Source organism: Saccoglossus kowalevskii, chromosome 10 (assembly GCF_978046115.1).
Source record: "Saccoglossus kowalevskii chromosome 10, keSacKowa6.1, whole genome shotgun sequence".
NCBI lineage: Eukaryota > Metazoa > Hemichordata > Enteropneusta > Harrimaniidae > Saccoglossus > Saccoglossus kowalevskii.
This window is the reverse complement of record NC_140650.1, coordinates 11,305,928-11,318,859: the sequence shown is the minus strand read 5'-3', so window position 1 is coordinate 11,318,859 and position 12,932 is coordinate 11,305,928. Positions and strand designations below refer to the sequence as shown.

Genomic DNA, 12,932 nt, shown 5'->3' with positions numbered 1-12,932 from the left:
CGAGTTCAAACATCACACACACAAGGTACATCATGTCACAAGTATGTATGTGCATTTGTTTCATGATCTCATTAACGATAGCCAAATGGCGGCCGCTTTAAGGCCAAAAATGCATTGAAATCGCACATTTTCACCATTCCGAACCCGGATCTCAGTTATGCATGGACGGATTTCAGTCAAATTTGGTACATACATTAAACATAATAGAACCTTGATGCACGTTATTTTTTTTTTCGGATCAAGTTCGAAATGGCCGACTGGCGGCCATTTTGTTTTAAAGAATTCAGTTCTGGATCCGTATCCGAGACATGTCTGGATTGATCAAGTTCAAACTTCACACACACAAGGTACATCATGTCACAAATATGTATGTGCATTTGTTTCATGATTTCATTAACGATAGCCAAATGGCAGCCTCTTTAAGGTCGAAAATGCATTGAAATCGCACATTTTCACCATTCCGAACCCGGATCTCAGTTATGCATGGACTGATTTGGTTCAAATTTGGTACATACATTAAACATAATAGGACCTTGATGCACGTCATTTTTTTTTCGGATCAAGTTCGAAATGGCCGACTGGCGGCCATTTTGTTTTAATAAATTCAGTTCTGGATCCGTATCCAAGACATGTCTGGATTGATCAAGTTCAAACTTCACACACACACATGGTACATCATGTCACAAATAGATATGTGCATTTGTTTCATGATCCGCTTAACAATAGCTGAATGATGGCCATTTTAAGGCCGAAAATGCATCAAAATCACGTATTTTCACAATTCCGGAACCTGATCTCAGTCATGCATGGATGGATTTTGTTCAGATTTAGAACAATGTGTTGTACATATGCAGGTGCATTTCGGTCATGATCTGCTTTGAATGTATATGTCACTCAAATATGAACGGAATGGGGACGTGTCATTGACAATGACTTGTTTTATACAAGGATTGTTCATGTCCATCTTAGTCGGTGTAAAGTCGTATTTGGTCTGTTTGTGGTGTTATATCTTGTACATCTTTTGGTCAGTATGACATAAATTTCATTGGTATCCTATTTTATGTAAAGTTATTTATTTATTTGTTTGTTTTTCTTTCTGTTTTTTTTTTTTTTTTCACTTAGATCTTGGTTCCCCTGGCTGTACACAAAAAGAAAGTCTTGAAAAAGCTGTATGTACAAGGCTTGGTATATTAGTTACATCTTTCCATGAGTTGGTGCAGTCTGCTTTGCCTGTAGGCATGGCCGTTGATACTGTCATTAAAATGGTAACAAGACTGTATGGTACATTGTCAATACTCACTAAGTATGTAAGTATCAAAGTAGCATGCAGTCTTAATATATATTTGATTTATTCATGCATATTGAATATATTTGAATATTATTAGTGCGCGTAGTCATGTGATATTACAATTGCTAAACAAGTATAGTAATTTTGATTTATTGTGATGATAATTGACAATAATGACCCTAACAATATTGGCTAACTGCCAGTCGTACTGTTTTAGCTAATCAGTTTGGTGTGCCAGTGAAGCAAAATCTTAAAAACTGAACAGATTTTATTCAAATTTGTTATATAGGTACCTTGGGGTGTTTTTGGTGTCATATCCTTGCAAATTAATTAGCTAATTTGCATACAAATTTTCTCATTTCAGCCTGTGTTACCATAGAGGTGATACACAGTAGTACTCTGACTTGAATTTTTCTGACACTTTCTGTTAAAAACACCAATGATTGTATACATACAAGACCCCAGCAGGGTTTAACTTTGGTCGATGTAGGCGTCCACCATTCTTGATGTTGAGTGAATGATGAGATCACTTTTTACAATGAACCCAATGAATAATTTTGGTCAGAGTTTTTATAAATGTATTGCACAAAATATATTTCTTTCTTGACAGTATATATCGTTATATAATCAACATAATGGTCACCTGTCAACAAGGTTTGAGAAGTTGGTGAAGCTAATTGGTACCCATTTAACCCAGCAGTGTTATGCTATGATTAATTACATTCAGGTTGGTGTTAATATCATACTTGACTGACTTATCCTCCATCCTAGTTTAAACTCTCACTCCATATAAAACATGATTTTTGAAGCGGATTACCCTGGGCCCCCAAGATGGACGAGTACAGTGCATAAACAGTAGTGTGCCCTCTAAGCCTATATGATGCGCCACTGATTTACTGTGATGCAACTAGTTCTAATTCTCTGGTACGTCATTGATCAATATAGAAATCTTGAAAAACATTTTACTATTGTTATGGAATTTGGTAATAAAATTAATATCACATTTTTAGAGCAAAATAAGCGTCAAAACAAAGGAAAGAGCAAAAGCATTTTTGTTTGTGCCTTGAGTCAACTATACAGTCAATATTTTAAATTGACTTTCCTAACAGTAAACAAGTTTCATTTTATTATTATTATTATTATTATTATTATTATTATTATTATTATTATTATTATTATTATTAATAATAATAATAACTTTATTGCATCCTTAGAATTACAAATGTTCTATTGGTTTACAGCAATAAATATATATGTGATTAAAATAATATCAAAGTATGATTTCAGATCATAAAAAATCCATATCAAAAGTCTCAGGATTCTCCCAAAATGAGTCATGTTAGAGGGTTAACAATTTACAAAGTCTTGAGTGATTTCTCTACATTAGCAAAAATTCATACCATGCTGTTTTTTTAGACACGCCATTTTCTGTGATTCATCAGCAATTTTGTACACAACTGTTATATAAAGTCTCCTTTATATTCTATGCATTGCACATATTCTCAGTATTGCACAATTTGGCTAGTAAGTATTTTATGACACCCAGGAAATATTTTATCTTAAAATGCAGCTATGTGAGTGATAATGTTTAATAAGGGTAACTACCTTGCTAAGATTTTGCATTTCGACCCTCTATCTTTTTTTATTTATGCAAAGTGGCCTTTGCAAGATGTATATACAAAGGAAACTCATTCACTTATGTAATTTAATTAATTTTGTAGCTAAGCCAGAATGACGAGCACAATCCCAGCATTGCTGATGCTAGTAAAAACACTAAAGGAAAAAAGAAACAAGCCACAGCTGTTGCGTCAACATCTAATGGTAAAAGTAAACTGTTAAAGGAAGCCAGGTCTATACCTAATTTAATATACAGCATTGAACAATATGAGAAATTCCTGATACAGCTATCAAAGAAGTCAAAGGTGAGCTTTCTACTATAATGTGATTATGGTAGTTTATACGGACATTCTAAGGTTCCGGCTTTCTACAATCATGTTAAATTAAGTTAAATTGTTTGGGGGGTAGTCAGAATTAAAAAAAAAAAATCACTTTTCATGAATAAATCAAAAAAGAACAAATAGAAGGATCTTGTATTTTACCTTGGTAAAATAGATAAATCTGGTTTGACGTTCCTGTGAAACCTGCAAATAATCAGAGTTGCCACATCGTAGGGCGTAATGTTTGATTGCCAGAGGGCGTACTTTAAGACACACTGAACTCAATCTGTTATTGTATAGCGCGTTGTATTGTATGATGCAATGAATGAATGAGTGAGCCTTGCGAGTGAAATGAATCATCAGTGACTGTGACACGCTGTAGTTTGTACCATGCTGCTGCAGATAATTATTTCTTTTCATGACACAGATATCCTCATAGGTCCACTGTGCATGTGTGCTGGCAAAAACCATTTGTGCTTGTTACTGCTGGTGTGTCAGTAGAAGTTTTTTTTTTCGCCACGTACGCGTTCATGTTTACTTTACATAAACATCGATGCACAGTGAAAACACTAATATTTTTCCCGTAATTAGTTTCCATTTTATTGCGTATTCTTGGTGCTGTTTTGAACCGATCTTGCATACTGATCCACAAAATTGTCCGGTCTTCACGCACTGTTGTCCCGCTTGGTTGGCCAGATTTTGGTAAATTCGCCATATTTTCATAGATTTCCATTTTTGCCAGATTGTAATGAACACAATGTTCAGAAATTCCCAAAGAACAAGCTATTGCCCAATTATTCCTTCCTGAAGTATGCCGAAATCTGTAAGACTCGGGCATATTCAATTCAAAACTTGCACGATATTTACAAAATAGGTAGAGCTATCAATGAAAAGTTATGTAAAACAGAGTGACAGTTGTTAGCAAAGAAACTCCTGCCCTTTGACCCTGATTGAATCGCACTAGAATCACGATTGGCAACTACAAATTCATCATATCATGAATATTTATAAAATGGGCGAGAATAATGACATCTTTAAACAATGGATTACTAATATGCAAATTTTATGCAAAACAACGGTGAAAAAAAACACCTTGTTGAAACCATCGGATTTTCATGTCCGTACAATCGATCGAGTGATGATGTAAAATAATGACAATGGTTCGTTAGAAGTTTCAGATTTATTGTATTGTGTATCTACATACCATTGAATATTATTTTGGTGAGAGAATTACAGGTTTTTCAAATCATGGCCATCTTGACAATACTTTTGACGTGTAGTGTATCGTATTATTTTTAGATAAACCTAATGCAATACAATAAATCAAGTACAGCACGTGATTTCCGTATTATTACTGAAACTGTACAAGCAGCACTTAGACAACAAGAGACAAGCTCTGAGGAAGAAGATGAAGCAGTGGTGGTCAGTATTATCTTATCACAAAATATGCACTACAAGCGGGGGGTTTGTAAACAAACTTTGTAAACTGAAATATTCGTTTTCATTATGTCTCAATTTCTATGATTTGCATTCAAATTTGCTATGGTTCTGTTAATACACTAGCATAGCTAATTAATGTTGATTGTTGACCCCAATCAGCAGTACTGTAACAACAAGTCACATCAATTTTAAAATTAAACCAATAGATTTTGCTGTCTTATATATGCTGTCTTGCTGTCATAGCTTAATTTACAAAACGTACAACTTCACGTTTGATTTCCCATGGAAACACGTCAGAATACATGACCATTTACCATGGAAAGACGTCAGAATACATGACCATTTGCCATGGAAACACGTCAGAATATATGACCATTTCCCATGGAAACACGTCAGAATACATGACCATTTACCATGGAAACACGTCAGAATACATGACCATTTCCCATGGAAACACGTCAGAATACATGACCATTTCCCATGGAAACACGTCAGAATACATGACCATTTCCCATGGAAACACGTCAGAATACATGACCATTTACCATGAAAACACATCAGAATACATGACCATTTCCCATGGAAACACGTCAGAATACATGACCATTTGCCATGGAAACACGTCAGAATACATGACCATTTACCATGGAAACACGTCAGAATACATGACCATTTACCATGGAAACACATCAGAATACATGACCATTTGCCATGGAAACACGTCTGAATACATGACCATTTACCATGGAAACACGTCAGAATACATGACCATTTATCATGGAAACACGTCAGAATACATGACCATTTGCCATGGAAACACGTCAGAATACATGACCATTTGCCATGGAAACACGTCAACAGGTGATTATGTCTACAGGTCAACAGAGAATACAGGTTTATAGTAAGAATTCTGCAAAGGTATAATAGTGAGACGTCTGCAGAGTAAATAAATGTTGGCAGGTGAAAATGGTTCAATAATGCATGCATTATATTATGTGTATGTACAGTATACATACACCTACATCATCTGATCCAATAATTTGTAAAGTTGAGTTTGTGTTTAATATTTCAGCCAGCAACAGCTGAAGAAAATGCAGAGGATAATAATGAACCACCAGTGAAGAAAATGAAAATTAACAAATTGAAAAAGGGTAGAAAATAATTTTCTGCCAAATTAATGTTAATTGTATTTAAATGCCTTTAAATGTTCTAACTTTCAGTGTTAAATTTCATTACAAATGTATTTACTATAAACATAGCAATATTCTGAAAATGTCTGAATTTATTTGAAATAATTTAAAGCCAACTCACTGTCATTAATTATTGACTCTCACCATGGATACTGTGTAAAAAGTTCAAACATAATAAACATTTGGGTACATTGTCTCCACTATAAGAGGAACAAAATACTGTAGAATACTTTATTTTCGCTTGGAATTTATTTTCACTATTTTCGCTGAAGGGATGATTCCGTGAAAATTAAATCCAGCGAATATACTTTTTTCCCTATATTTCACATTAAACTCATCAAAAATCAGTGAAAATAAATTCCATACAAAACACTCAAAAAGCCTTTTCAGCAAAAATTTATTCCAGTGAAAATAAAGTATTCCACAGTACTTTGTTTCCGTTTACACATGGATGGGTAATTGTCTCATAATTTCTAAACTGATGGAACAATTCCACTCTACGTATTAAATTCCTGGAGAGAACACTGATGGATATCTTTGAAAGTATCAAAAGCAGGTCTACCCTCAGTGTCTAGCTCTGTATGTTATGTTTGAGAATATTTGTATGTACGCAATTAAATCATACAGTCCTATGTGTTAACTGTTTAGATGTCTGAAACATTGGATCACACATTGATTCTAGGCTAAGTATGTTGGTGTGTAACACCTGCACAGTTGTCTACTTTGAGACTATATATATTGTACATTAGAAATCATGACATGTCTTTATGTTGACAAATGTCTTAGGGCATTGTAAATATGTTAAAAGTTGAATGATTGCTTTAAATAACAAGTGTCTAAATAAAGTATTGATTTATCTTTAATTCACATACATGTTGAAGTGTTTGTAATTATCACTGTGATGCAGTGAAGATCACCATTAGGCCCCCAAAAAAAATTGTTTTGTTGCCCTCAGCGACCGACCAAAAAATATTCAATATAGGTTTTTCCTCTAAAAATTAACGATCCCGGACCATTGTCTGATCCTCAGGGTCCGGGGGGGTAAGTGGCGACTTTGAACCTCAGGTTGATCTGTATTTCTCTGACATGTACTATGAGGTTTAGAAAAGGAAGAAAAAAAATTCGTCCGACCGACCATTATCCCTCTGTCATATGTGTCTTTCTCACTGTGGTGTAGCGTGGAACACCATTATCCAACTCGTATGTTGTTTTTTATTTCGGATTTTCAGAGTTACAATGTGGCACACATTTTTTGCCAATTTTGATTAAAATGAGGCTTTACTCCCAAAAAACATACTTAACATGCAGAGATCCAAAAACAAATCTGAAAGTTTATGAGGGGTTTTGTTTTTGAGTCGATGACTTGTTCTATCTGAATTGCCAAAATGTTGAAATCAATAGCCAACTATCAGTTGCTAGATTTTGGAGTACGGCATAATATAGACATAACAAGAAACTTTTCATGGGAAAAGAATTATGCACTATTCTATAAAATGAATTAACACGTACATACACAACACAGACAAAAAACACAAACCTTGTATTCATGTGTCAATGGATGCAAGCATTGTCTCACGAAAGCCGTGCACAATTAAACAATGGGTCATGTATGAATGAATGGCTAGCTCATTAATAAATGTATGATATTTAGATGTAAATCCAGTATTCCAAGTTTATGAAAAAGAGGGAAAGTAAAACTCAAAAATGTAATTAAGCGAAAAATGTTTGTAAGATCTGGATGTGTTCTAATAGCGATTGTCAGGTGTTACCCCATATTTCAAGACAGTATGTAATGTGCAGAAAAATAAGAGTTGTATAACAAAAGAAAAATGGATCTAGAAACAAAATGGCGAATATGTGATATGATTTAATCACTTTGTTAATGTGCAATTTCCAATCAAAATGGTGATTGATAGAAACGTTGAGTAGTAGTAGTAGATGAAACGCCCTCTACAGGCGACCCATTAATTTCTAAGGTGGTCAACTTATTTTGTGGTGTTTTAATAACCATGTAATTATTCGGTATTAATTGTAAGTTTATAGGCACTGCTCAATTCACAAACAAGTCATCAGTTATGTGTTTAAGATTATTTTTTATAAATTTAAATAGATTGGTATCATCGGCGAGGAGCCTAAAATCAAATGTGTTTGTTGAGTTAACTATATCATTAATATACCGTAAATTAGAAACATGGTTGGGTCTAGAATTGATCTTTGTAGAATACCACATTTGATTTCTGTAAAGGTGGATTGAATGTTATTGATATGGACACATTGCTTACAATTAGAATGGTAGCTTTTAACAACTATAGAGGGAGCCCTTTTTTGCCATGTGTTTTTGTGTATGGAAGATGTATTTGATGGTCAATACCGTTTAATAGTGTCAAAATCATTTCTGAGATCAATAAAGATACCAGAAGTAAGAAAGCCATGGTCCAGAGACCAGCTCAACTAGAGCAAGCTTGGTACTATTTTTTTTTTCTTTTGCGGAATCGGAATTGTTTTTTTAATAAAATGTTTATATTTAAGAAATTAATGAATTGCTTGTTAATAATACATTCTAAAATTTTACTTAAAATAGGGAGGATGGGAATTGGTCTGTAGTTGTTTGCCTCTGGTAGAACCCTTTTTGTATATTGGAATGATTTTAGCACTTTTAATGAATCGGGGAAATGCTTTGTTCAGCGAACAAATGATAACGTGGGCAAGGGGCGGGCGATGATGTTTGCAGATTTTTTTTGTTTTAGGGTGCATGTGGTCAAGTTTCAAGTTGATGGATTTGTTGGGGTCCAAAACTGTAATTTCATATACTACAAGAACATCGTTCTCACACACACTGGGTGAAAAAACAATGGAGCAGGATAGTGGTGTTTTAAATATTTACTATAATTACCAGTAGCAGTGATTTAGTTAAAAAGTTGAAAATAAAGTGTCTTTAACTGAAAAGACTTTATAAGCATATTCCTATAGGTAATTGATGTTGCTTGGGTTATTTCTCATTTTAGCGAATAATTTATGTTCGGTTTTAACCGATTGGAGAAGGCCCGTAAAAAAACAAGGTTTGCAAGAAAATGTGGCTTTGTTACTGTCAATGCTAGTCTGGATGTGTTTTGTAGAAATTCTGAGAATAATGTCGGGAAAATAATGATATGGTTTGTTTACAACCCCGGTTTGCAACATGACAGTCGTATACTGACTGCCACTCAAGATACAGCGCCACTTTAAATATAGTACGGTACTGAACGCCAGGATACTCTGTGCGTTCGTTCTGGAAAAGTCCAGAACGGCTAAAAAGAATACAGACGAGAAACAACCGTTTCAGTGCATGCAAGTCTGCAGTGGTCGTGTCCTGGCGATTTCATATGTATGAACCATAAACTGGAAAGCGGTAAACACCTAAATGGCCTGTGTGACATAATTGTTTGTTGAGAGGTCGTTTACAGGCGATGATATATGTGCCTGTGCGAACCTGGACAAAATTGAAAGACGGTAAACAATCCATTAGAATGTTGTACCTGGGACACAAAAGGCAGTCCAGGGTCGAATATTCGATACCTTTATATTAGAGTGTCGACAGTCCCTCTGTCTTGATATTTACTTTTTACTTGGTTGAATTAATTATCAATGCGTTAATTTTCTTGTTTATTTCGCGGTAATAAGGCTTTCGTGGTAGCCCGGCTTTCGCCTCGCATGATATTATATTTTATTGAAAAAACGCCAAAAAACAAGAGATTGTATGGAATTCTAATGGCAGTCATATTTACACCTCTTGAAATAATTGGTGGTGTGAACGCAAGATCACGAGATCCTTGACTTTTTAATTACAGGCATAATGTACGTCGACGAACTTGTTCTAGTGAGATCACGACACAAATTTACGACATGCCCTGAATGCGTGACCTATTTACATGTCAGACACATGTCACCCACTTCTTTAGGATCAGGTGTCTCACAACGTTCACCAAGCTTTGAAAACAATCACAGCCCCTCTGACTGCTAATATTAGTGTGGTACTGGGAAACAATCTTTCTCTCGCTTCTCACTGGATTGCATAGAGTGACGTAGTAGCTCGTCTGTTTACAACATAATGTTGGTAAAACTAACTAATTATACACACAATCAAAAATCAATAATGACAACAAAATTTAGCATCTAAACAAAAAATAAAAGAAACCACACAAATTATATACCTGTTTTGTTGATTTTAAAAATGTATTCGACAGAAGACATGAAGACATGTTTTTAAAATTACTAAAATCCGGGATTTCGGGCAACATGTATAAAATAATCACAGATATGTACAGGAAAGTAAATTGTAAAGTAAAGATCAACGGCAGATTGACGAAATCGTTCGCACCCGCAACAAGACGTAACACAAAGCTGCAACTTCAAGAATCACTCTCTCTTCAATAGCGACATACTGTACCTGTTTGGTTTAATTCAAATACATGCCACTCAAATATTTGAATGCTTTAAGCAAATGACATTGTCATACTTTTTGAAAACGAGATTGGTCTTTAAATTGTCTAAATTGTTTATCTACCCACACAAAAAAAGTGGAAGTTATCTGTCAGCACAAACAAAACAAAAAATACGACAACAAATCTGCTGTTATCAAACAATTTGGAAGAAAAAAAAAAGTAGTTGAACAATTTATTTATCTGGGTATTGTTTTAAAAAAAGCCATGAAAAACTTAAAAAGTAAAGGACAATGTTAAAAAATCCAGTAGAAAAATAATTGTGCATCCTATATGTACTGACAAAACAAGTCAAAGGTGAATATCACTTCAATATGACATGCCCTTCTTACAATGGTAAAAGTAAATCACTCTATCAAGTGAGTTGTACCAATTTCACGACCCTCTCCTCAAATTTATATTTCTAATTAGAAACACAAATATTACCGGGTACATCGCTCGTCCTAAATGTATCAAAACACATGATACAAGACAGCAACACAATTCGTTTTTTTATTTTATTTTAGGTATTCCTCATGTATTCTCAATAAATAATAATAATAATAATAATAACTTTATTGCATCTTTAGAAGTACATATTTTCTATTGGTTTACAGCAATAAATATATAAGTGAAATTACAGTTCCTTAGTATACTATGCTATCACATTTTCATACAGCTTGCATTCAAGTTAGAAGTGCATCTCATCTTCAACCATTTTGGTTGCAGACTATTCATTTCCTATCATTGCTAGGATTTTTGTTCTACAATATGTGCAATAATTCTTAATTTTGCTACCGCTTCTCCGTGTTTTGCATTTGCTACTATTTGATAAATAATTTAATACTAGCAATTCTTCTTTAGCTGTCTATATGTATGTAGCTTATTCGTTTGGTTTGTATTTTTATCATTATCATGTATTTGTTCTTAGCTGTTCATTTTTTTAGTTTGTTGTAAACTATGTTGATCAGATTTGTGTCACTTTTATCCATTTGTGATTATTACAAAATGCTTTTGACACCAGATATCAATTAAGTATGGCTTAATATGTATTCCAAGTCTGTATGCTTTATGAACTAATGTGTTTCCATTCTTTTTTAGCCAATATTTTAAATAGGATGTCTACCTAATTCTAAAAAACATGCGCGTTACTGGCCTTATTTAATTGTAAGATTTGTTGTGAAATGTCTTCATTGGTGGTAGTTCACTATTAAAAACTTATTTTAATTGTAGTACAAAGTCACTGTCCGAATTTTGCTGCAGTAGATCACGTTATCATAGCATCAAATAGTTTTAGGTAGGTTTTGATTGGAGAGGTTTTCGGAGCATAGTAACCGTTTTATTTTAAAGAGGGATTTCATCGTTCTGTTGCTGGGATCTTCTTGAAGTCTGCTAATCTTATCAGTTGCATTTTAATCCTAGGTAAGTATAGGCCAAAAAAAAACTTTGTTGTTGTAACCATTAGTTACAAATTTACGTTTTGTTATGGTTTCGCCAGATTTATTGAAAATCATATCTTTAGACTTTGAGACAGTTACTTATGATGTTTGTACTGAATTTGTAGCATTTTGAAGGGCACATGCTGACTTTGAAATAATACTAAGTTTATCTAGATATAATACTGTCAAATTATTTATTTTAGCTGGAATTTATTTTCGCTGAAAAGGATTTTTGGGTGTTTTGTATAGAATTTATTTTCACTAATTTTTTATGAGTTGAATGTGAAATATAGGAAAAAAGTATATTCGAATCTATTTTCACTGGTTGAAGCATCTTTTCAATGAAAATAAATTCTAAGCGGAAATAAAGTATTCTACAGTAAGCAAAATTTGGACTAGGTAAAAAGGTTGGTGAGTCATTTTGTACATAATTAATGTTAGCTGCGAAGGTATTGGTGCCTGAGTCATGCCGTCAACTGAACACAACCAACAGCGTATATTGATGGAATTACACAATATAAATTTCTGGATACAATGTACATGGTTTTTCGCTGTTTGTATAATAACCGAAAATTCTAAATCCGATCGAATGTTTTTTTGGAAATTAGCGAAAACTATAACGAAAGACTACCATCACAATGAGCACGTCGTTAAATACGTCGTTGCTTTCTTTTGAAAATTGTTTCTTTTGACACACCGGCAGTGCACCGTTTTCTTTGGAATGTCTGGTATTTTAGCACATATAAAAAGATCACCAAGGAGGCCTTGTCATTTTCAAGGACTTGAATTGACTGCAAGAATTTACTGTTCCACTTGTATTTCCGTTCATGATACAGCTTCCTCATATCAGTCATATACTACGCATGTATCAGTAACCTACCGAACCTTATATCCAACCCCTCACCTTCCCGCCTGAATCCACCCGGTCGTCGCCGCCGAATAGTGTCGTAAAAAACTGGTTCGTATTTTGCCGGTCGCCGGTACTCGAGATCATGAGTTTTGTGTTAACATCCTTGATAGTTTAAATATTCCAAAAAATTGCACGTTGAATGAACGGTGTCGCCATCGGTAGTGTGGATGACGGTAGAATTGTCCTTGCTTGCAATGAAAACACTATGAGTTTAAGGACGATCTTGCACGTTTTTACTTGTTCAACCAATAACATCTTTCCTGTGTGTTTT

At 34.2% G+C, this 12,932-nt stretch overlaps 1 protein-coding gene across 1 annotated transcript in view; it reads left to right on the top strand.

Moving 5' to 3' along the window:
• The window catches only part of LOC144341666 (Fanconi anemia group I protein-like), a 49,514-nt gene extending 43,575 nt beyond the window's left edge, over positions 1 to 5,939 (top strand). The window contains exons 30-34 of the mRNA XM_085504710.1: positions 1,123 to 1,307; positions 1,899 to 2,015; positions 3,010 to 3,210; positions 4,525 to 4,647; positions 5,738 to 5,939. Of these exons, the coding sequence (XP_085360836.1) occupies positions 1,123 to 1,307; positions 1,899 to 2,015; positions 3,010 to 3,210; positions 4,525 to 4,647; positions 5,738 to 5,827 (716 nt within the window). The 3' untranslated portion in view covers positions 5,828 to 5,939. The remainder of the gene's footprint in view (positions 1 to 1,122; positions 1,308 to 1,898; positions 2,016 to 3,009; positions 3,211 to 4,524; positions 4,648 to 5,737) is intronic.
• The last annotated feature ends 6,993 nt before the right edge of the window (positions 5,940 to 12,932 follow it).